Source organism: Dryas octopetala, chromosome 2 (genome assembly GCF_963921425.1).
Source record: "Dryas octopetala chromosome 2, drDryOcto1.1, whole genome shotgun sequence".
NCBI lineage: Eukaryota > Viridiplantae > Streptophyta > Magnoliopsida > Rosales > Rosaceae > Dryas > Dryas octopetala.
In genome coordinates, this window is record NC_141367.1 from 18850104 (window position 1) to 18875729 (window position 25626).

The window sequence follows — 25626 nt, forward strand, 5'->3', positions numbered from 1 at the left end:
GTGAAATTAAGCAGAACTATTATGTGATGCTTAGGTAATGCTTAGCTTGGAAAGTTTGTCTTCCAAATCCTATGGCTATTTTTGCTAGTGTTTGTTGCATATATATATCAGCAGCATAATCCCCTACTTTGGTCCATCAGTCAATTTACTGTCATTGTCAAATCCCCCCAATGCTCTCCACTGATCTCTCAGAAATATATACCATCATCAAATCTGAAATGACAAAAACAATCTGCCACAATGGTCTGAGATTGTTCCATCACTTCTTTTTGTCTTTTTATGATCCTTTAAGTCCTCACCTTTGATGTGTGATTTAACACCAAAATGATCAAGTGGCTGCAATGTTTCAATCAAGCAGCATAAAGATGAGGATGTTCAATAAAATATTTGGATCATGCTGTAAAAATTGAAACATCCAACCCAAAGTCTTGAGTAGAGAGGCTCAATATCATATTGAGCCAAAATCATATTAATTTAGTTGACAATGCTTTACTTCCCCGACATGAGATATCACTCTTAACAAGCCCCGTTAAGCCTAACACGTAGATTATTTGTTATGATACCATGTAGAAATTGGAGTATCCAAGTCAAAACCAATCGACAATAGGTGAAAATGACCAATACCATATAAATTATAAGGTATAACTTTATTCCTAGCATGTGGAATTATTACCCTCAACACATACAAGAGCATTTTAGGAATCCAAATATATGCTATTGTATTGTGTGACATATTCTAGTAAGGATCTAAATCTTTCAAATTCTAAAGTGAGACAAAAGACAAAATGAGGATCCCATGGTTTGAGGCCACGTCTATAGAGCTTATGCATCTGGCAAGAAGAATTAGAAGCTCTTTGGCATGGTAAAGCTTAGTCTAAGAAATTTAACATTAAAAATTAAGTGGGTGGTGGAATTTTTTGCTTGAAAATTACTAAAGGGCCAATGGGTTTTCACCAGGTGTGGGATTTGCTTACTTCTTAAGGAGATTGTTTCAGGTAATCACCAAAAAACCTGAATTAAATATGATTTGGTGATGCCATTCTGGGTATTTGGGACATTATAATATTTAAAGTATTGATGGTTTTGGAACGTTACCAAGGGGACACGTGGTGTTTATAATTATTGTTACTAAGGGGACACGTGGTGCTTATCATTATTATTTCTTCTTACTTTTGATAACATGGTGCTTTTTATTATATTTTTGGAATGATAGTGCTGTATGAACCACATGCAACATGGATATTCTATGTTGTAAAAGCTTTGTGGGCAAAGTTCATGAGCTAAGTTTCTAGGGTTAAACCAAGTGAGAGAGTAGAGAAATGAAATATAAAGAGCTCTATTCTCTTTATATAACAAAAAAAAAAAACAAAAACAAAAACTCATGAGCTTCTAGTCGAAGTGGCATAAAATGCAGAGGGTAAGGATAGAAATTTTAGATTCAAATTTGCCTAAATAAAACACAAAGGGGTGATGTGAAAATTAATGAGCTGTCGGTATGAAATATGATAAGACTTTGAAACTTTATTCGTTCAAATTTGAAGTATTTTGAGTAGAAATTAAGCATAACATCACAAGAATTTCTCAATAATCAATAATACAATATAACATTTCAATCTACGAATTTAGCTAATTAAATTGGAAAATTGCTTGCTCCGACCTCTCTCCTCTTCCCGGTTATTTGTGAATAAATACTGCCACAATATAACGATATAAAAACCACAAAATATTCTTGATATGATTTCTTGAATTTTTTGTAAACCTAACAAGAATGATATAAGCATTAAATTAGAAATAAATTATCCTTTTAAAGTGAGAATACATATATGATACTTGAAATTTGATGCTAAGTATTCTAAATGCCTAATTAAATTTTTAATACACGTAACACAATAAAATAAAAAGACAGTAATTCTCTAACCAAATTTCATGTGAGAACTGAGACGAAACTATCATTTCTATTATTTATTAACCAAATCTAGAGTTTGTATTCTCTATTTATATTTTCTGAATTGATCATATACGTTATTTCAAATCTTTATTTAATTATCATTTTAGTACGTAACTAGTCTAACACTAAACCCTAGCTTGATTCCCATTTGTACATAAACACCAAAAATATAAGTAGATAATCCTACTTAATCAATGCAAATTGTTTAGCAATTGGAGTAGCTTGAGAGCGAATTTGCTCACCACCACCTTATTGTGCATCTACATGTGGCTTATAACTTAACCGTAGTTAATTTTGTCTACGATAAATGCAATTTGGAATTATATTAAAGAGCTAGAAACTAATATCCAAAATAGATAAATAAATAAATAAATCAAGAACCCCACCACCCATCTCCACCACCCGCACCGCCCGATCTGACACCGGCGACTCTCCTACTCCGGTGCCAGTGACGTCCACCCTCCCCTTCATCTATCTCCATTTAATTTCTTTCTCTTTCCCTCTTCTTTGTCTCTCATGAGCTTCGTGATATTGAAAATGGAGTGGTTGTGTTTTGTATTCCTCTACAAATCACAAGCGTATTTCTAACAAAATGAACAACCATAATATTTTTCAAGTCTTGATTTCTCCCAAATATCTAAACTTCCCTGTAATAAAACTGACCATGAAACTTCACTATACATGAGCTTCCATATATTGCCCACATTTGCAAGATATTTATCATGAAATTGCAGCAGTCACACGTATTTATCTGATAAACATTTGAATAACAAAACTCATTTTTCACGAAAAAAAAAAATGACCGGTCAATGCTCTGATTTTAATTCATATCAACAAAGACAAACATTAATAAAAGGGTTAATTACATATATATACCTCAACTATACATCACTTATCAGTTGGGTACCTCTGGTTTAAAAACTTTCATTAGGGTACATCAACTTATGTTTTTTGTCAATTGAATACCTCCGTTAGTCTGACCGTTAGGAAGACCGTTAAATGCTTACGTGGCGCTAACGTGGCATACGCGGACCCCACTATTAAATATTAATTTAGCATTTAAAAATAGCCACTAAACCAAAATTAATAATAATAAAAAACCATTAAAATTATATAAAATTGAAAAAAAAAAAAAAAAAAAAGCCAACCCCCACCTAGCACCCTCCCTCCCCCACCCTTTCCCCACCCAGGCCACCGCCCCTCCCCCCCAAACCCAAGCCACCCCCCACCTCCCCTGCAAACCCAGGCCACCCCCTCCACCTCCCTCGCGCTTCCCCCCCCAAACCCTTAAACAATTCTCTCCCAATCCATTCTCTCAAGCCTCTCTATCTGCAGCACCAAGATAAGTCTTTAACAAACAAAGCCAGAAAAGTTTGAGGAACTTTCCAACAGTTGGAATCATTCAGCCACAAATTGATTCCAACTTACCTGGTTCTAGTGTTCCCAAGAGTAAGTTCAAGATCATCCGATACACATTCCTCAATCCTCTCACCTTCCCATGGTTTCACTAACCCTGATGTGTTACTTCCAAATGCAAACTCAGCTGCCATCCCATCTGACATTGGAACATCTACTTCTGTTTGTTTGTTATGGGGTTCGGGCCAATCCCCAACATACTCTGTGCTGAAATCTTCCCTACCCGAGTTCGAGGCCTCTGCATTGCCATTTGCGCCCTTACGTTTTGGATTTGCGACATCATTGTCACTTACTCCCTTCCGGTGATGCTCAAATCTGTTGGGCTTGGTGGCGTTTTTGGCATGTACGCGGTTGTGTGCGTCATGTCTTGGATATTTGTTTTCGTTGACGGCCACGGCGGCGGCGGCTGCGCTGGCCGCACTGGATCCCAGCCCACTTCCCAGTGGCAAGCCCTTTTCCAGAGAGAGGGAGAGGCCGACGGAGCGCACGCCGAGCATCTTCATGACCTCGATGGCGGCGATGCGGGCGCAGTTCCAGATCGGATTCTTGCTGAGCTTCTTGGAATGGTTGCCGGAGATCTCGGAGATGGAGATCTCTCCCGGGAGGACCTGCGGGTCGAGAGTGATGGAGACGAAGTTGCCAAGGCCGTCGACGGCGCAGCCCAGAAAGTCGAAGCCCGGGCCGAGGTTTGCCACGGTGGCGAGCGCGAAGGCCTTAACGGAGGTGTAGACGGGTTCGGGTTTGGTGCTGGTCAGTGAGGGTCTGGAGGGGAAGGATATTTTTGATATTTTTGATATTTTTATTAATTTTGGTTTAGTGGCTATTTTTAAATGCTAAATTAATATTTAATGGTGGGATCCGCGTGTGCCACGTCAGTGCCACGTAAGCATTTAACGGTCTTCCTAACGGTCAAACTAACGGAGGTATTCAATTGACAAAAAACATAAGTTGATGTACCCTAATGAAAGTTTTTAAACCAGAGGTACCCAACTGATAAGTGATGTATAGTTGAGGTATATATATATAATTAATCCTAAAAGAAGAGACTATTCTCTGTCATTTGCCTATCATATATTCTCATCAAATTAATGGGTCACCATAAAATTCCTTATTAATTATTATTTATTACAGCCACCAACCATTTAATTGGATAAACATTCATACGCTTGTTAGTGACAGAATCATGACACCTAATTTTCTTTGATTAATTATTTCTAGACAACACTAATCCTTGTCTAGTACGGAAAATCAAGAAAAGTGAATGAATAGCTTGAACTTGTTTAATTAGCAGCTAAAAGCTAGAAAAGATCTGATCATCATGTGGGTTCCTTATTCTACTACCCTTTTGCTTTGTCTTTCTTTACGGGTATCATTTCAAAGTAGATTAGGATAGAATTTAGGGCCAATTTTTTAACTAATCGTGCCCTTGTGAGTTTCTAGAAACATTTAATTACTGTCTAATCACATTTTGAAAACTTTACTTTGTGATGATCTGTGTATGGTTGTGTCCCATTGATTTAGTACTATGGGAAGTTCTAGATAGAATCTATGTTGTCCATATGGTATATAAAACTCATTTGGTCCTTGATATTTTTGTTGAGTTGGAGTTTCACTAGCAAGCGAGACAATTGGTAATGAGCTTAAATAATTTAATTAACTGCTTCAAGTTTTAAGTAGAAATGATGCTAGAATTAATATGATTTACACAAATCTTAATTAGGATCTTAGTTATATGATTGTATCAACGTATACAAGATTTGATAGCTCAATAGCAATAAATTAAGCAAGATTCATAGATATGGAATCCATACTAGTGGCCTTGTATGTGTCTTTACACTATATTTATATAATAGTTTTGCCCATTTCTTAATTATCAGTGCATTTGTAAGAATATATTTGAAGTCAAGCAACCATTAGTTGGTTGATGCATATTTAGTGAAAATTAGGATATATGCATATGTCCGATTCACATCTTTGGTTATAGAACACATGCTCTTACAGAGCTTTCGTCCTTTTCGTTTTAAGACTTACTGAAACGAACAAAAGGAAAAATGAGCAACTCACTTAAATTTTTTTAGTTCTTTGTTAATTTGTGTTGTCATTTTCTAAGTTTATCTAAGTTATCGTTTGGTCTTTAACCATATCTTGATGAACTAAGAGTACATGTACATGAGGCCTTTTCTCTAAAGTTAATTGCTTTCCACTTTTTTTTTTTTTTTGGGTAGAGTGGCAATTGCTTTCATCTTTGGCTCTACCTATAAAGTAGTATCTTGCTTTTGGAGAACAATCACTCAGTACTGGGCGGCTTTGCAACTGTAATCTTTCTCACTGATCACTGCTGACCTATGTGTGACACAAGACGGAAGCTGTATTATTATGTCGCTACAAAACTCATGCATGCCTCAGCATATCGAACTATTTTTGTAGGCCAAGTACTAAACCAGTGAAACGATGAGCCAATCACTTTGTTTAATTTTTTGAATGAAACTATATATAAATGTACATGCAAAACCCTATTGCAACATTTATGTTTAGAGTCAACATATGCTGCAATATATAGTTGTTTAATTGCATCTTTTTTTATATCATGAGATACCAAAAGCATGCACGCTGCTAGAATAAAAAAATTATTGAGTGTATCCGATATACCATCATGTGGTGTAACTAATTCAATGTATAATTATATTATTAAATGATATATTTATATTAGTAAGATATAATATTAATAACATTCAATTATGTTATGACACATTAAATTAGTTACATCATGTGACAGTGTATCAATTACACAATAATTTCTCATTAAAATATTAAAATGGACCAAGTCATTAAGGCCTCAATTCCTCGTCTAATCATTTTACTTGTACATTTTTATTTGGCAAGTGGTTTAACTTGATCACTTATCTTGGCAAATATTATAAACCCTGAAACCGTCACATCTAATTGCTAATACCCTTCTTATTAAAAATAAAAATAAAATTTACTAGCTCGGAAAAAAGTATACAAAACGCATTATGCCATAAGATTAATGCATAGCACATTTGGCAGATGACAATTATGCCTGGGGAAAAATTGGCCAGAATGAAAAAACAGATGGCTAAAGATAGATAAATTACAATGAAATGAAGAGATACAATTCGTATAAGTGCTACAAGATTCAGATGCTATGATTTGTGACAAAGAACAGCCTTGCAAGAAAAGTCATCATTTACAATCCAAACACCCAATTCTTGAAGCCGCTTCTGAACTAAATCTGAGGCCATATCATTAGACCAAAATACCAACTGTTTTCCATCCCCTAAGGATTGATTGACATTACTGGTACCGATTCTGAGACCAAGGCTTGTCTCATCAAGGCTCCTTACTCTCGCACCAATCTGTTCCAAAAACTTGGCCATTATATAACCAAAACTTATGCTCTGTCTTTTAACTAGCAAAGAGTTCACCATCTTTGCAAATTTGGATATAGTTTCTTTACCCCAAATATTTCGAGCAGAAGATGATCTCCCGGAAAAGAAAAGTTCCGAGCTCTTCCCTATGTAGAAATCATATGAGGGATCAGACTCAATAAATAGGTCACTGCTGACAGGAAGCATGTTCCCATCCACCACCCAGGAATTGTACCTAGATTCTGAACACTTTTTTAATACAAACACCTTGACTAATATTTCCTTCATCATTTCTACATAAGAATCCTGGAAAGAAATCAATTTGTAAGCTCCTACACCCTTCAGAAACTGGTCCGCACCAATCACTGGATGTCCTCTTCTTGCTAGATCAAACATGAAGTCAGACTCAGGGCCAATAAGTACATAGTTCCATAAATTTAGACTCTCAAAGTGGCAGAGCAAGTTCCTTATTACCATCTCGGGAACCCCAAACAGGCTCACAATAATAATGGTGTCATGTTTCTGCACAGAATTAAGAACAGACCCAAGTTCATCAAGGCTCCCAACAACTCTTTCAGGAAATACTTCTCTGAAACAAAAATCATACCACTTAAGATCACTCAACGGTCGCATATCCCAAATATCAAAATCAAGAGAACTTTCATCCAATATATGGGAATCAGGGCCAGCTGTTTTCCCATAGTTAACACCAGCATCCCTGTGAGAGACGCTAAGCGCTCTCTCATGTAAAAAATTGGTGTAGATATTAAAATAGCCACGAGTATGAATAAATTTAATAAACCAAGGTGTCCATATCTTCTCTCCCATCTTTTTGTACCACCCTGTTGTCACCTGCACATAAATTTCCACATCTCTACTGAGTAATAAGTGAAATGAAAAAAATGACCAACAAGAAATCAAGAAACATAATTTTTTTAAATAAAAGAAACAAAATATACCATGCCATCAAGAACTGGCTTAATGCCTTTTGCCTTGTGTTCGTCATACCACAACCTGAACTCTTTCCAAGGTTTAGGAAAGAGAAGCTGACCCCAAGTGCCAACCAGTTGGTACAAGAAGAGTCGTGTTCTATCATCCAATTGTAGTTTGTTCCCGTGTTTACCTATAAGCCAACAACAAATCAAATAGAAGGAAATTACAAAATTTCCTTTCCATGAATAAATAGTCCATGAAATGAACCAAACTAAAAAAATGTCCATTTTATTCAATGGATTAGAAAAGTTGAACTAGTAGCATGACACAATATGCAAACTAGTGTCTTGTAACATTCTTGTATAAATTACACCACTCAGATCGGATAGTCGGTATCAGAGAAAGTACTAGCAATTCAGTGCCATCACTAAACATAGGCCCTTTAACACTTTTTTTTTTTTTTTTATAGGAATTGAATTAAAGAAAAGGCATTCCAAGATTGATATTCCAAGAACTTTAAAAAAACAAAACAAAATAGGATGGTACCTGGGACAAACCTTGGTCGCTGTAGCGAAGCCCCGTAGATGTACGGACGATAGTTGGAGGCATTGTAATAGTAATTCACAATCAGACTTCTCATAAACTTGTAATAGAGCGGCGAGACCTCCAAGTCATCCTCCACAACGAACGCAAACTCGTTCTCGGAGCTGGGCCACCAGGCCTCCAACCATTGGGCCTGCAGGCCCACATTCGTAGTCCGGTAATGCACAAGCTTGCTCCCAAATTTCCACTCAAACCTGTTGACAAACTCCAAAATCTGATGTGATTCCTGCAGCTTGTTGTCAATATTTAAAGAGGCATCCCCGATGGCAAAATGGTCAATGTAGACGTGGAGGTGGACACGGTCGGTGAGGTAGTTGGCAGCAGCAAGGGAACGAAGGCAGCGAGTGACCGAGTCAAGGCGGTTGAATGCGAGGACCTTGACAATGAAGGTGAAATCGGGGTCAGAGCTAGGATTTTGGGCATGGAGAGTTAAATTAGGGTTTGGGTTTGTGGAGGAGAGGGGAAGAGAGGAGTGGTAGTACGAGAAGAAGAGGAGGACAAAGAGAGAGAAGAGGAGGAGTGGGAGGAAGTGTCTCTTGGGTCCCACCATTTCTGTAGGGCTAGGGTTGGGGTCTGAAGGTAAAGAAGGGCATTGTGTGTATGTTGGTGTAGATATTACAACAGCCAAGAGTATGAATTAATTTAATGAATCAAGGTGTCCATATCTTCTCTCCCATCTTTTTGTATCACCCTGTTGTCACCTGCACATATAGTTCACATCTTAACTGACTAATAATGGTGCATTTGGAGTGCAACACTGGAAGCTAGATTGGTTAAAATGTTGGAGAGGATAACTTTAATATTATGTTGCATTTGGTCTAATATGGGATGGAGAAGCTAGATTAGTTAATAATATTAGTTTGTGTTTGGTTTACTATAAAATTGAACTGAATTAAAAATAATAAAGTATATAAAAATATAAACTTCTTATATGTTTTCATAACATTAAATAAAATGATAAATAAATTAAAAAATAATATCTTAGATATCTTCATGGCAAAACAAATTAGTAAATTAAATATTAAAAAAATTAGATATACAATAAATTTATTGGAATGAAGCTTTTATGTATTAAAAAAGTGCTTAAAAAATAATAACAGCCTAACGACATTATCATTTCAATTATTTGCACAACTCATAACAAAACAATGAGTAAATATTTACAAAAATTGATCACAAAACTTTTCATTGCAACCAGGTTTTTGTAACATCCTCTCCATTTCATCAACACAAGAATTAGCACAAAAGTTCACTGATACAAGTCTATCACATATATCTCAACCATCTCCTTATAATCAAATTAAACAATCAGAAAAACAATTATCTACATACCCTGACATTTTGCTGGTCTGTTGAAATCAGAATCCCTGGTGGCATGAGAACAACAAAAAAATGTGAACAAGATAGAGGTTTTTGGTGAAAGATACAATGACCATACATGCAAGCTTCAACACTAAAATCCACAAGACCCCAGCTTATAAAATAATCATTAATTTGCAAAAGAGCTGACAAAGAAACTAGAGTACCAAAAAAAGAAAACAAGTGATATCATGTTGTGATACATCAGCCCAACAACTTGCCTTACCAACTGAAATGTAACCATTCTTATAGCAATAAGAACCTACAAATAATATAACAATCGAAGTTTCAAACTTCTTAAGGAAGCTGATCAACTAGAGAATCTTAAAGAATTAGAAAGATACTTTGTGATGGAAAGGGTCCATTTTCTACCATCTTCAAAAATCTTACTTATGAAACTAGTAAAGCATACATAGTTAAGTTGGGTTTTAGGCATAAGTTTATAACTTATAAGCTCCCAAAAGAAGGAATGTTTCTGAAATATCAAAAAGCAAAAACCTTTAATAGCCAGAGCGCCTAATTGCCTTAATTGACTCCAATTATGCGACTAATTTATGAGAAAAACCTATATAGTCTAAAACCAAAAATGCAATTTAGAGATTGCAGATTCTACTTTTAATCTAAAAGATCATTTAAACAAAACCAAACCAAACAAAAAGAAAACGAAATGCAACACCCAAAATCTTCCTAAATAGGAATGCAACAGCACCCAGAAAATCACATGTAAAAAAAATCAAACAGAGTGAATGAAACAAACCAAAAACAATAGAGATTCATCAACAACCTAAACTAAAAGTAACAAGAGAGGAAACCCAGACTAATACCACTACTAAAAGCATGGAAACACAAGAGAGAAAATCATGTGGTCAGATGTAGAAGAAGAACTCACCGAAATTGAATCGAAGGCAGAGAATTGATCCACAGATTGACAGAGCGAGTGAAAGAGAGCCCAGACAGAGAGCTGAGAGTTTAGCAATGGAATATAACGAAAGGAAGAAGAGGGAGAGTTAGATCGGATCAAGAGGCTGAGCAGAATGGAATGGGCTTTCAATTTTTTTAATTTCAGAAGGCCCGGTTCATGATAGAAAGGGTAATGGGCTAGAGACGCTAGACTGAGTTGTTTTTGTGTTTTTTTTTTGGTAGTGTTTGCAAGAGTTTTTTTTTTTATATTTTTTAAAGGCAAAGCAGGTAATCGCTTTGGACTCCTCAAATTTCATAAATTTTTTATATATTTATATACTATGTTAAGCTCAAATTGTGTACATGTTTATTCATTTCAGACCTCCAAAATCTCATAGCCGACCAAAGACTATTGAGCCATTCCTTTCAATCCTGATTAACTTCAACCAAACACCAATTACACCACCTAAGCCACTAAGCCAGCATAAAGAATATGACGACAAAGCTTGACATGGGTGAGCCAGTAGGCCCAGTACTAATGTGGAAAGTATTCAAGCAATCATGTGTTTTCATGTTTCATCTCCTATTACAATTAGTACTGTACACATGGCTCGGTTGAGTAAATGGCTTAAAAGGTTCAGTTTATCTTATTCCTGCTTAATTTATATTGTTTGGTCAATTCCCTTCATAGAAACAGTTTCCTTCATAAAAGAGAAAATTTGTTTGAAAATAACCACTTTTTAAGTTGTTTTTTAGGAGAGGGATAATGAGAGTCGAATTTTTGTTGTGAAGGTAAACGTAAATGCATGAAATACATAGATTAAATGTGATCAAAGCAAAATTCCATACTTCAAGCCAATGACATTTTGATTTGCAAGTTAAAGCTTCAATTAATTGCAATTCTCAAGCAAGTTAAAGTGGTAGACCACTTATTTAAGAAGATGCATGGTAGACCACTTAGCTAGCCTTGGATTGCATCATTTACAACCCAAATCACACCAACCAGAGCTCTGGCTTTAAGAGCCTTGGGTCGTTAATTTTGATGACACCAGAAATATAACACCAACAAAATCAAATTAAAGCTGCTCAAATATTTCAACAGAAGGGAACCACCAAGTTGTGCAAACAATTAGCTTTTCCTGTTGCACATGCTGATGAGCTAAAATTGCCATGGACATCATCCAAGTTCCACAAACCATCATCCCACAGAACATTGTCCTCATTGGAAGAGGCTTCAGGCACATACACATTGCCACTAAGCATGGAATAGAAGAGGCCTTGCTCCTGATCAGCTGTGTGAGGGTATGCACTAGTACTCTCCATGTCCTGCTTCACTTGAGGCCAGGATGGGATTTTAGTGTCATTTTCATCCAATAAGGCCATGATTCCTTTCATGTCTGCTTGATAATTCACTTGCAATTGTTGTTGTTGTTGCTGCTGCTGCTGCTGTTGCTGCTGATGAAGAAACTGTTGCCGCCTTAAGAGGCGAGTTTTTGCCTTTTCGGAGGCATCAGAAGGCACCTTGGCCTTTTTCTTGAAATGGGTTCTCCAGTAGTTCTTGATCTCATTATCAGTCCTTCCAGGCAAACTTCTTGCAATTGTTGACCATCTGAATTTTTTTAATACAGCTAGCAATTAAGCCTTTGGTATTGCCAACTAAGCTCACTAATACCAGAAAATAGAAAACTCAATTGGAAAAAGAAAGAAGGAAAGAAAGAAAGTTATACCTGTTCCCCCATATAGCATGGAGCTCTAGAATTATGCTCTCTTCATGTGGAGTTATCTGCCCCCTCTTAAGATCTGGCCTCAAATAATTCACCCACCTCAGTCTGCAGCTCTTTCCATTCCTTTTCAGTCCTATATAACCAGCAACAAAACATTTTTAGTCCCATTCACTCAATTAATGCATGTATAAGAAAATGGCTAAGACTGTAGTAATCCTAGTACTGTCTCAGCCATTACTAGTTGGTAACAGGACAAGAATGGTCCCTTATACACAAGCAGACTAGCTAGCAGAGGTGTATATATGTATATAGGGGGTGGAACTGCATACCTGCAAGTCTAGCCACAGAGTTCCATCTTCCTTCACCATGAACTCTTACATACTCCATAAGCAATCTATCTTCCTCAGCAGTCCAAGGCCCCTTTCTCCAACCCTCCTCTTCTATTATACCCCAACCCATATGACCTGCCATCATCGCCCAATGCATGTGAAAGCAGAACTTTTATGTTCTGCTTAGGTATGCTTAGCTAATTATAAAGTTTGTCTTCCAAACCCTGTGGCATTTTTGCTAGTGTTTGTTGCATATTTATACATCAGCAGCATAACCCCTACTTTGTTCCATCAGTCAATTTAACTGTCATTTTCAAATCCTCCCTAAGCTTTCCACTTTTTAAGGGTACAAATGATCTGATCTCTCAGAAATATATACCATCACCAAATCTGAAATGACAAAAACAATCTGCCACACCTTTTCCACTTGTAAATGGTCTGAGATTGTTCCATGACTTATTTTTAGCCTCTTTATGGTCATCATGTATGTCTTATACTTTGATGTGTGATTCAACATCAAGATAATCAAGTGTTTGTCTCTCTCATCATATCACCTGTTACTTGATGACATTAAATTTATTTCATGAAAATGAGTTCGTTTTCGTGCATTGATTTATATTGTCTTTATCATTTTAGTATCCTAAAATTTTAGATGTGTTTGAGAAATGCTAAATTCACGATACACGTATGAAAAGAAGTATGAGTTAGGTATGAGTTCATTGTATCAATCCGGTCAAATATTGTTGAATAACCCAATATAAGATGTTCGACAAAATATTTGGCTTATACAATGACATTTTAGGAACCAAAAATATGTTATTATATTAGGTGACATATTCTAGTAAGAATCTAAATCTTTTAGTTTACAACTTAAAACTCATGAATGCTAAAGTGAGACAAAAGAGAAATAGGAATTTCATGGCTAGAGAGGCCACGTATGCATTTGGACTAGAAGAACTAGTAGCTCCATAGCATACTAAGCATAGTGTAAAAGAAATTTTAACTTTAAATATTAGGTGGGTGGTCGAATTTTTAACTTGAAAATTGCAAGAGGGCCAATGGGTATGGACCAGGTGTTGGATTTGCTTACTTCTTAAGGAGATTGTTCCAAAGTAGTTACCATAAGATGGAATTAAATATGAATTTGGTGATGCCATTTTGGGTATTGGAGCATTATAATACTCAAGGCATTGATGGGTTTGGAACGTCACCAGGGGGACACGTGGCTGACAAAAAAAAAACCAAGGGGACACGTGGTGCTTTTTTAATATTTTGGGAATGATAATGCTTTATGGACCACACGGCACACGCGGAGTGGATTTTTAATATATGTTGCAATGCTTTGTGGGTAAGGCTGATGGTGTGAAAAGCTTGAGTAATGCTATTAGGTGGGTTTCAATACTCTTCTATGTAAACCCTTTTGTTTTATACATGAAATTATTAGAGGCCCTGTGCAACCATTTAAGTTGCTTCTGCTTGGGTGTTTGAAAGTGATCAATGCCATCGCTCCAAGTACCCAATAGGAAGCTTCAGCAAGGATAAAATTATGTGGTTTTGAGTTTTTTTTATAAACTTAACAAATATATACCATTCGCAATGGTTGTTCAATAGTTCAATGCAATAATTCAATTTTTGAACTATTTTGACATCTATTGAATTAAACTATTTACTTGCAATGATACAGTTCAATAGTTTCAGATCAATAGATATATCTTTTAAATGTCACCCGTTCATTGGTTTTATCTTTTTTGATTCTTTCTTCTACAAACTCATGTGACATGTGGGGCCCTTGTCTGGTGCTATTGCAATTCATACTAGGGTGTTATTTCATGCACTCTCTATTTCAATTGCATCAATTGCAATGAACTAAACTACACTGCTGCAAGTGGATTTTAATCTATTAGTTCAATTTCATGTAATAAAATTGCATTGAACACCACCATTGCAAATGCTCTTACTTGCCCCACATGCGCGGGAGGACATGTCAATAGACTTTTCATTTATACATTTAAAAAATGGTTTTTTTTTTTTCAATTTATTGTCTGAATTTTGCTCTTTGTCTTAATTATGTACCCAAACTAATTAATATTTGTCCCAATTTCATACTCAAATTTTTATTTTGCTAAACACATTGAGTTTGGTCATGTGCCTTGCACATGTCTTATACCCATACATATGGTCAATTTAGTCTATTCACAAACCTCAGTTGACTAAAATGCTCTTGATTTTGACACCGCTTGGTAATATTATTTGACGAAAGTCACATGATATACCAAATTGAGATAAAATAAACTTTTGTATATGAAATTGGGACAAGTATTAGTTTGGGTATCTAACTAGGACAAAGACAAAAGTTCAAGTACCAAAATGAAAAAAAAGCCCTTTAGAATAAAATTACAATGTCTTGTTTATCATAAAAGAAATCAATTAAAAAAAAAGATAGATTGATAACTGCAAAGTAGTGAGTAGTGAGGTTTAATCTGCTTGTTTTTTTACAAACTAGTTATTGGTCTAGTGATATTCCTCTTCACAATGTAAATGTCGAAATGTCTCAATTAAGTTCGACTCCCCCTTCCTCAAATAAAAAAAAATGCTTGTCTTTTTCTACTTTCATTTTTTAGTTAATTTTTTTATCTCACAGTTTTTTCCTTAAAAGCATAATATGTTGTTTCATTATTTTTGTTAGATGAAGTCAATTTAAGAAATTTCATTTCTTGTGAACTTATAACATTAAAATTCTATTCTCACTTTATAAGTATGTTGAATAAAATAGTCAATAAAATTTTCTATCTACATATATTGGGACAAAAAATTGCCTAATATTTTGGAAATAATTTGTTGATTCATTGGAATTGTAGAAAAAGTATACAAACATTAGGTTAGAAATTCAGTACCATGAATCCCTTTGGATAAGTGAGAATACCAAAGTGATACTTGGAATTCGATGCTAATACCAATAATATTCAAGTTATTCAACACATAAGTGAGGGACTGTAGCTCCAATAGTAGAGTTCTGCATTTACGTACGTACCCTTTCTGTGCTCTGTTGATTACTTGATTCTAATTAATGCATAAAATAAAAAAGATAAAGAGCTAGACAACAAATCTTCTTGAATAATTTCATGCAAACAGTACTTTATTATAATTGTGTGGCTCCATATATAAATTATGAGCGTGGATAGAGTTCATCTAACATCAGACATGTGACATAAAAATGTACAATAAATAATTCATCAGTAATCCAATGCTAATAATATTAATTGATGCCTCTGAGATAAAAGTTTATAATTATTGGTAGTTAACCTTAATTTAAAGACAATACCAATATACGCAGTAGCTATATTAATAGTGGACCACGCTAATCCATAACACATCCAACCCGCTTAACTTCAAAAGAATCTAGTGTAACATCTTATTTCAGTTCCAATGTAAATTATTAATGCAATCTGTAGCAATCGGAGTGTGGTTTGACCAGTCCATGCTTTCTGCTTTCATTTCATATAAACAAAGACAAATTAACACCAATAGAAAAAGATACTGCTCTCACTCCGTCATCTTCCTTTCTCTTCACTTTCAAAATGTGTCACCACAAAATAACCTTATTTTTATTACTATTTATTACAGCCACCAACCTTAATTGCATGAAATATTCATACGTTTCTTAGTCACAGTATCATATCAGATTTCTTTGTGATTAATTATTTGTACACAACACGTAATAATCCGTGCTTAGTACGGATGATCAAGAAAAGTGAAACCATATAATACTTGTGCTGCTGCATTATTAATTTGAACTTAATTGTTTAATTAACAGCTAAGCATGTGTACTGTGTTTAAAAGCTAGCTATAGCTAGAAAAGCTCTCTCATCGATCTCATGAAAATCCTTCTATTATTCTCTTGCCTTTTGTTTTGATCTTCTTTAGGTACGTGTGTGTCATTTCAGAGAAGATTGGGATAAAAAAATTAGGGCATTATGTGGGACTAAGGCCCAATATTTAACTAATTCTGCTTTTGTCTTTCATATTTGGAGGGAATGGTGTGGCATGGCATGGCATGTATCACACAAGAGTTTCTAGAAATTATTTACTGTTTATCACATTTTGAAACCACAATGATTTCATGATGATGTATCATGTATCATGTATGCATACTTTGTGCCCCATTGATTATTTACTACTTAATTAGAAGTACTGGACAGAGTACGTCTATTGTGCCCATATAATTGTTTTTAATTAAAACTCATTTTGGTCCTTGATATTTTTGTTGAGTTGGAATTTCACTAGGAGAGGAGCCAATTGTTAGTGAGCGTAAATTGCTTAATCAATTACTTTCGGTTTTTATTTGGGTGAAAACAGATTTGATCCTAGATCGAATTAGTATGATTACACAAATCTTTAGATCTAATCGCTATATGATTGTATCTACATAAAAGATTTGATAGCTTAATGGCATACTAAAGAAGGATTCATATATATATAGAATCCATGAAAGTGACCTTTCTGTATATTTGCACAATCTTAATACAGTGGTTTTTTTTTTTTTTTTTTGTGTGGGTCCATGAAGAGTATATATGGATACCAAATTTGTGTATTAAATTCTGTATATCAAGTGATGTCACACTGTTTTCTTGATTCATTTATAAATTTATTTTAGAGTTTATTTATTTTTAACAATAAAATATTAACATGTATTCTGAAATATTATTAGAAATCCAAATTTAATATCCATAACATTATTGTTGTAAGAATATATTGAAATCAAGAAACAATCACTTGGTAAATAATTGGTAAAGTACTTCTTATTCTCTCACACAGAATTTGAATCTTGTTCTCCTCCTATGGTGAGGTTATATATTGTATTATTGTGTCAATTTTGTGTCGAGCTACACAATCTCAACAATCTCCACCTAATGTGGGATTACCTCCATTTAGCCAAGAAATTTAACGACCCCAAAAAATTTTCTCCAAGCACTCCAACGTTGCACCTTTGGATTAGGAACTTCACTTGAGTTATGTGTCTACTCCTGGTTAAATGGCATAGCGAGTTTAGATTGGCATGACTAGGGCTAAGTCGATTTTTTCGAAAAATCGAAGAATCGATCGAAACTGACCCAACCGATCTGAAACAAAATTGTTCGACGAGTCCGAAGTGTCAGTGGCGGTGCGCCCATCGAACCGACGGTGGCAGTGCGCCTACCGAACCGACGGTGGCGATGACAACTTGGAAATCACAAACTATTGGTCCACCGATACCGAACCGACGACTTTCTTCTTCTTCTTATTATTTTCTCTTGTTTCTTCTTCTCTTCTCTAGTTTCTCTTCTTCTTCTTCTCTTCTCTTTGTGAGCATCCCACAGCCACCACCAGGAACCACCATCCACCACCACCACCATCTCGAAACTTCTATAGCCACCACCGAAATTGACCGACAACAATCAAAACCGCCCGTCGGTTTATCGACATTGTCGACATTAGTAGCGGTTAGGATTTGGCTATTCATACAGGGTGTCGATTAGTAGTTGGTACTGGGCTGGCGATTCAGTAATTGAACCAACCCTAGCCTTAGGCATGACGTATGAGTATTATTTTGGTTAGTTTGCATAGAGTTTGGAGTTGTCATGTCATCAAAACTTCAAAAATAATTGATGAATTTACGAATATAGCTTTAATTGCAAATTAAGTAAACGACAACTAAATATTTGATTGAAGTTTTTTTAACGTCGATAAATTGATGCATGAAAGATGTTTTGATGGACTATCAATATATCGAAAAATTCTACGAGACAGTTATTGCATGTCATTAGATGTTGGTAGTATTAGAGTGTAGATTTTCCACCATTAAATGTATTTGTATGTTATATAGATATTGTATAAAAAAAGCTTTCAAACTTTTTATAGTATATGCATGCAGTGATTCCTGACGTTGATGTGATGGACTTAGTGAGCAATTCTTCTTGTTGCTTTTACAGAACTCCCCTCTTATATCATTAAACCGTCACCAATTAATACAACACCAACATTATTTGATTCCAAATTCAAAGCAATGCCTATCATACCCTCTTCAAATTCGACTAATTCACCTGCCATTACTTCATGAAGACCATAAATACGAGCAATGTCATCGCCTACTTGCACGAATCTCGTGCCCACTATAAGGGGGCATAGTAAAGAAATCTATGCATTATCTCAAAATCAATTGGCAATAGGAAGAGAGGCCTAAGATCCTTATAGGGACTTATACAAGGCTATGAGATCATTTTCTTATTACTCTTGTACATGTGTGTCGTCACTCAAGTCTAGCACGTAGACAATTCAACATGGGAGCACGTGGGGCTGTTGTATTGGGCCCAACACATTAATAGCATGCTCTAATACCATGGAGAAAACTATATTTCCATCCCAAAACCAATGAGAAATATAAGGAGAGGCCAAATATCCTTATAAAGACTTATACAAAGCTATATTTTTCCAATGTAAAATAACACACTCCACATTCTCAAATACATATGGCGAACAAAATTTATATATGTCTAAAAATTATACAGCACATGTCTAATTATATTTGTGCTCAATGTCAAAAAGGTGTTACACAACTATATTTTTACCTTTTTGCATCTGCCCAATAAACATTTTTCTAGTAGTGTCCCTAGAATATTCAGTTAGAACTTAAAAGTAAAAGGGTTGTACAACATCATTCTATTTTTGACTATGCTTAAATATCAAAGCTCTACCGGGACACTATCACACTAAGCCATATTGCCATTGAGCAAACACATTGCCGTCTCTTTCACTCACCTAGAAGCTTTAATTTCATTCACCAATATAAGAAATTAAAGGGGAAAGAAAATTAAAGAGGCACCATTAAAGTGAAATTTGATTTTTAAAAAAGTTACAAATTAGCTGTTTTCCATTTTTATTTATACAATTATATTCGTGTAAAGATGAGGCATACTGTGCCAATGGCCCCTTGGAACAAATTAAGACCCCTCAGCTTAATGATAAAAATGTTGGCTGTTGATGCTGCCACAAGCCTGCGATATGTCCGTGACTAAAGAACCATCAACTCTGATAGTACTTGTCCGGGCTCATGTCTCTACTAACATTTCATGTTGTACAATCACTCTGAGTGTGCTTACGTGTGAAGTTCTATATATTATATAATGTTACCTCTTTTATCTAATGTAGAATAATCTCATTTTTATTAATTTAATATATATTATTGATCTGTGCGTTTTTATTTAAGTTATTGAAATTAATAGTATCTGAAAAAACACTTGCATGTAACAAGTGTATATATTCATTATCTCACAATTAAAGGTCACATGACTAATATGTGAGGAGTTTTGAGATATAGAGTTGGCGTATATACCCGTTACATGTAAGTTTTTCTCGTGATATTTTGATTTGATATTTGAAACATCAATCCTTAATCTCCCACTTGATTATTTTCACTTATTTGTTGTAGCGTGGGAATCTATTTGTCTCTTTTTCATATATTAAAGTGAAGAAATCTAAGTATTTATTCAAAAACTAATTGACAATAGAAGTAACTCAAGACCCTTATAAATTACTATGCAAGATTATACTTTTTTAATATAGGACAAATAGTAACCTAAGATCTTTATATGTCACTATAAAAAATTATACTTTTTCAATGTGAGACAACACTCCACATTCTCACATAAATTAAGTAGGCCCAACAAGGGCATTTGATGCATGTATGCTAAAAGTTGCATTGGTATAATGGTATACCACATAAACTGCATGCATTGTAGCTAGACTGTTGATCCGCAGAAGCTACTTGAGAATTGAGATATAAATGTTCAAGGTAGGTAAACTGAATTAAGGTTGATTAATTAGTGCAAATCTTAGTTGTAGAGCAGACTTAACATAACCCATTTGGATTTGCAAGTTAATTTGACTTCAAGTCTATGGGGTTGACCGTTGCTATCTTAACAGGTAAAAAGCAAATCTTATAATACTTTATTATATACATGACCAATTGCAACATGTTCAAACTGATTCTCAATTTCTTTGCCTGCCATATTCCTGCTTGTCCCTTTGGACCCCAAAACCATGGCTTTCGGTGTTTCTTACACTATTTTGCTGCTACGTACTCATACAGACCTAATTTTAAGTTCAAACTTTATCCTCACCTCCTTCACAATGGTCTGTGGAGAAAAAAAATAAAAAAATCTTCAATGCTAGTCCAAAGATTCATTATGAATGTGCAAGACAACTTATTCTGTCATTTTCTGAATAAAATAAAATGCTTTAAGTGTTTATGTGTAAGGAGTCATTCCTACTTAAAAATCAGTCACAATTTGGCATGTAGTGATTTACAAGAGAAATTAGACATTGAATTAAATTGATAAATAAATAAGAACTTGTCAAATAATGATTCACAATTAAGTTGTTAAGCTCTAAACTGTAAGCAACAGAACGGGTGTTGATCAACAAAGAAATGAAATTTTTCCAAAATTTTGTCACATCTAATTAAATTTTGGAAAATATTTGGATCACTCTATTGTTGTTATCATTTCACATTATATAAAATAAGCTAGCTACAAACTCATGAGACCACTCATGAAACCAAATTCAAGATTTTGGATCAACACATTTTATCAAAAGAAAAAAAAATTTAGATCAACACATTATCATTGATATTGGGGAAGTGGGCATCAAATTGTAGTGGACAATGGGTCAACTCCTAGTCAAGACTCTTGGAATTTTATCCTTCTAATTCAACTCAAATTGAAGTATTGCTAAACCTTTGAGCATCTGATCGATTTGTGGAGTCAACTTAATTAATGAGACCAATAGTGTGTTAACTAACTAATGTGTGGTTCTTATTGAAATTAATGGGATTCTCCACATGTATTTTTCCTTTGGTGATATTTTTATGTATTTATAACTAAGTAACATGAGTACTGCTATTTGTATTATTTCAACTATTCATTTTTTACATAATTTAATTAAAGAGGTGATATTTCATACAAAAATTTATTTATATTAAAGATATGGTATAAATAATTTTATTCAAATGATATTAAACAGCGGATCAAAATTTGTCATTAATGTTAACACGATACATATTCGTATAAAAAATATGCGTTAAGGGATCTAAGCTCATTCCATGTCACTTGACCTAAAACTCACGGACTGGTTTCATTAACATCAACACAACATAATCTAAGGAGGGGTTGCAATTGCTCTATTTTCACTCATAATTTCACTACAAAATGGTGAGATCTTGCCCAACTAAAACAAAAATTGTACGAAGCTTAATGTTAAATGCTGCAGTTGAATGCCAAACTAAGTAATGTACTAGCTAGTTCTTTTCGTGTAAAATTAAACAAAATAGCATCATTAAATTCTTGTTTTAATTTCTTTCACTTTTTGGAGCCGATCCTTATCGATCTGAATGCATCAACATCAAAAACTTTTAGGATAAAAAGGGGTAACCAAACTTGTTGTCGTAGATCAATCTCGACATATGCTATCAACTTCATTGCCGACTAATCGAGCTTAATGATGTCTGGTTTAACTTTCAAACACACATGATATCACACAAAAGTAGTAAACACTACAACTCATACCTAGCTACAGATAGACTAATTAATTAATTAATTAATTGGTTGTTGTTTATCCAAATCTTTCATTAAGCACTGAATCATGTAATTTGAGTGCAGCTGGGTTCAAGTTCATACTAGCTAATACTTTGACCCCATTAAGCCCTTTACAGTATGCACATACGTACCTTTCTAAGCAAACTTTTTGACCCTTTTAGAATGAGACTATCAACTATGCTCTAATCTTGGTCAATCAGTCAACCCCATTGGGTTTGTCTTTACCATACCCTTCCCGCACGCTTGGGTAGGCACACATTGCCATCATCCTACCTCACCATTATATTTATATGCATATATACTTAATTGATTTCTGTATGAATCCATTTCTGTATTCTATGTATATGTTGCTCTTTTCGCAAAAAGGATAAGTCATTCAAAAATGTTCTCAAGCTGTCATCAATTTTATTTGGTAACAAACAAATAAAAAAACTGTAATTGATTTATCTCTTACAAGGTTAGTGCATTATCTATTAAAGAGGGATAAATTAAAGTAATATTGTTTTGATAGATAGTCTGATAATAAAAAATGCTTATATTGCCCAATAATTGTCTGACAAGAAAATATTCTCTATATTCTTAAATTTTGTTTATTGCAAATTAAATTCATGTACAGTAGGGAAGGTTACACATGCTCTATCATGCATGACAATCTTTGTATCTAAATCGACATGTTTATGTTCATTTATTAAAATATATAAGATGCCTTATTTATAGTAAAAATGATATAGTCTTAGGGTTTATAAATTATGTGACAAAATTAGTTGAGGATTCATGAATGTTTTTTAATAAGGGTAAAATGAATACTCTCAAATATTTAATTTGAATAGAAATGCTAGATATGTACCGGACTTACTTCTTCTCTTCTCCTTACAAAATTAGTTGCCTCTTTGAGACATTTCTATATACATATTGTACGTTCCTAGCTAGATTTTAAGGACCCAGCCAATATATCAATGGGTTCAAGCATCTGGCATCTTAAAGAAGAAATCTGAATTCATGGGTCAATTAACCCATGTCCCTAGACAAAACCCTACATTTTCCATCACAAAGGCAATAAACTTAAATAAGATCCATGGACTTTTGTGAAAGAGTGATTGAACCTATAAAAGGTGGCCGGGATTTGTACTTGTGGCAGGAGATTATCGGGTATAAATTGAAGGTGGAAAAAAACCCAAGGAAAGTATTTGTTCTTTTTCCGGAATCTCAGAGTAGCATGAAACACATTCCAACTCACATGCTAATATTTTACTTATATTTTGTATACCAATGCTATGCTTATTATAGTAAAAAACCACATCATCTTAGAATTTATAGGGTTATGGTTATATATAATTTAATCATCATCAATATATATATAACATCAACACCAAAATATAAGCAGATAACTACCCATCATATACATCATCTAATGCATCTTTTTATATATAAGACCAATCATGTAGTTTTAGTTTCGAGTCTACATGGTGAGAAAATACAAATTCTCAAAGAATTTAAGTAACTGGAAGAATTATTGTGCCAGCTGTCTCAGTGTTCCAATATTTGGTAGAACCTCACTAATTATAGATAATACATTATTGGCTAGCTTATAACTATGGGCTCATCGATCAATCGATCAAATTCAAAAGTCCAAAGATTAATGGTTTGGCATATTTCGTTTTCACCACTTTTAAGCATGCATGGTAAGCAATGGACTTGGATCTTTTTGCTTACTTTTAAAACAGTAGTAAAGCCTAAAATTATGACCCACATTGTTATTAATTGTGTGCTCTCAAAATAATTCAGATCCTTCTCCACATAAAGAAACCATTTTGCTTCCAAAACCCCAGATGTGTAAAGTTCGACAAATGAGAGTACTCCGACATTCAATATTAGTGAGTATTTTATCTTGTTTAATATTTTTTTGACAGTTCAATGGAACAAGTCCAGACGTTTGTAACATAATGCAGTGTGGAAGTAAGTTCTCTTTTCAGACCTTAGAGGATGCACAATGATTTTTGCTATGCTAAATTGCTAAATGCTATATATATTTAGTATAATTGTTTAACTTTAGCTATACCTAGCTTTTGTAGATTTTGCTCCAATGACACAAAAATTATAGCTGAAGCAGCCCAATAGGAAGCCGTCACATGGTTTCCACTCACAATATTTTCCTTCACTTTATTATGGCCGGTCCCATACTTGTCTTAGTTCAAGAGATTGCTATGCTAAATTAGCATTTAGCAAACCTCCCCCATTGTAGTTCATTTTTATCAAAAAATGTTATCTTACTATAGCATATATTTAGCATTTAGCATGTCCATTGTGCATAGTGGAAATGAGAGTACCCAATTATGTTTTCAAAAGGAGACTGAGAACAACCCCTTGCTCTAATATACTTCATCTCATACCCTTGTATAGTTTGACAATTTTTGGAGTAACAACACATTAATATGTCAAGTGGTGTTACGGTCGTATAAATTTTTTTTTGTATAATAGATCTCAAGTTTTCAAGACTCCATTCCAAGAAATCAAGTCATTAGATTTGATCGTAGTCTAAGTAAAAGAGTGTTGTAGGCAAGGCTACCCATCGGTTGGTTCGGTTCAATAATGGGGCTTATCAAAACCAAAACAAAATTTCGGTATTTTTCGGTTTCGGTAATTTTTTCAGTTCGATAATTTTTTGTAAACTTCGGTTTTCATTCAATTTCGGTAATTTTAGTGTCTAATATTTTCAGTTTAATTATAATAATACTAATTATATACCAATATAAATTGCAATTTAATTAAATATGATGCATAACATATATATAATGTTTGATAAATATTAGGGTTGCCCATCGGTCGGATCGAATCGGTAAATGGCCTTGCCGATTCGATTACCGAAAATTTCGGTATTCAATTTTGATGCCGATTTCCGAATTGATTTTTTCGGTATTCGGTATTTTTCGGATCCTTCGATTTTCGGCATTTTTCGGTATTTTCGGTATTCATCACCAAATACAATCAGTCCTGCAATTCCAAAAAAACCATTAATCAAAACAAGATTTACCTGCAATTCCAGATCGGCGACTGAGTTGGGTGAGGATTGTGAGGTAGATCGAGAGTTAGAGAGATGAGAGATGGAACAGTGAGAGTCTGAGAGAGGCAGAGAGAGAGAAAGAGAGAGGGAGCCTCCGACATCTCTGGCTTCGATCCGCCGCCGTGGTTGATCGGATGGAGAATCCGAGCACACCATCGTGTCGATAGGAAGAAGACTTGGGTGGTGGGAAGCCTTGACGCCGCCTGGAAGGAAAGTCAACGCCGGCGACAGTGCCGGATTATGGGTTCGGGTTCGGGGTTTTCGGCTGGGTTCTGGGCAATCAACGCTCATGCGAAGAGAGAGGAGGGAGAGAGGAAGCTTTTGGGACTGGTCTC

General features: G+C 34.8%; 2 protein-coding genes across 2 annotated transcripts; both read right to left on the minus strand.

The window, feature by feature from the left end:
* Positions 1-6363: 6363 nt before the first annotated feature.
* Positions 6364-10619, minus strand: LOC147293732 (transferring glycosyl group transferase). The gene is made up of 5 exons (XM_086232712.1): positions 10538-10619; positions 9622-9656; positions 8233-8990; positions 7713-7876; positions 6364-7605 (listed from the first exon to the last, which is right to left on the minus strand). The coding sequence occupies exons 3-5, from the start codon at positions 8837-8839 to the stop codon at positions 6529-6531; spliced, it is 1848 nt and encodes a 615-aa protein (XP_086088838.1). The 5' UTR covers positions 8840-8990; positions 9622-9656; positions 10538-10619; the 3' UTR covers positions 6364-6528.
* Positions 10620-11643: 1024 nt separating this feature from the next.
* LOC147293733 (transcription factor MYB24-like) lies at positions 11644-12758 on the minus strand. Its single transcript, XM_086232452.1, has 3 exons — positions 12602-12758; positions 12276-12405; positions 11644-12157 (listed from the first exon to the last, which is right to left on the minus strand). The coding sequence occupies exons 1-3, from the start codon at positions 12756-12758 to the stop codon at positions 11644-11646; spliced, it is 801 nt and encodes a 266-aa protein (XP_086088578.1).
* Positions 12759-25626: the final 12868 nt, after the last annotated feature.

What these genes read in the sequence shown, in the direction of transcription:
- LOC147293732 (XM_086232712.1), bottom strand. Translation starts at nt 8,839, where the DNA reads ATGGTGGGACCCAAGAGACACTTCCTCCCACTCCTCCTCTTCTCTCTC. An exon ending in GCGACCAAGGTTTGTCCCAG is followed by an intron (nt 7,877 to 8,232) that starts GTACCATCCTAT and finishes GTTGGCTTATAG; the next exon opens with GTAAACACGGGAACAAACTA. An exon ending in AGCCAGTTCTTGATGGCATG is followed by an intron (nt 7,606 to 7,712) that starts GTATATTTTGTT and finishes ATTTATGTGCAG; the next exon opens with GTGACAACAGGGTGGTACAA.
- LOC147293733 (XM_086232452.1), bottom strand. Translation starts at nt 12,758, where the DNA reads ATGCATTGGGCGATGATGGCAGGTCATATGGGTTGGGGTATAATAGAA. An exon ending in CTCTGTGGCTAGACTTGCAG is followed by an intron (nt 12,406 to 12,601) that starts GTATGCAGTTCC and finishes CTGGTTATATAG; the next exon opens with GACTGAAAAGGAATGGAAAG. An exon ending in CATGCTATATGGGGGAACAG is followed by an intron (nt 12,158 to 12,275) that starts GTATAACTTTCT and finishes AAAAAAATTCAG; the next exon opens with ATGGTCAACAATTGCAAGAA.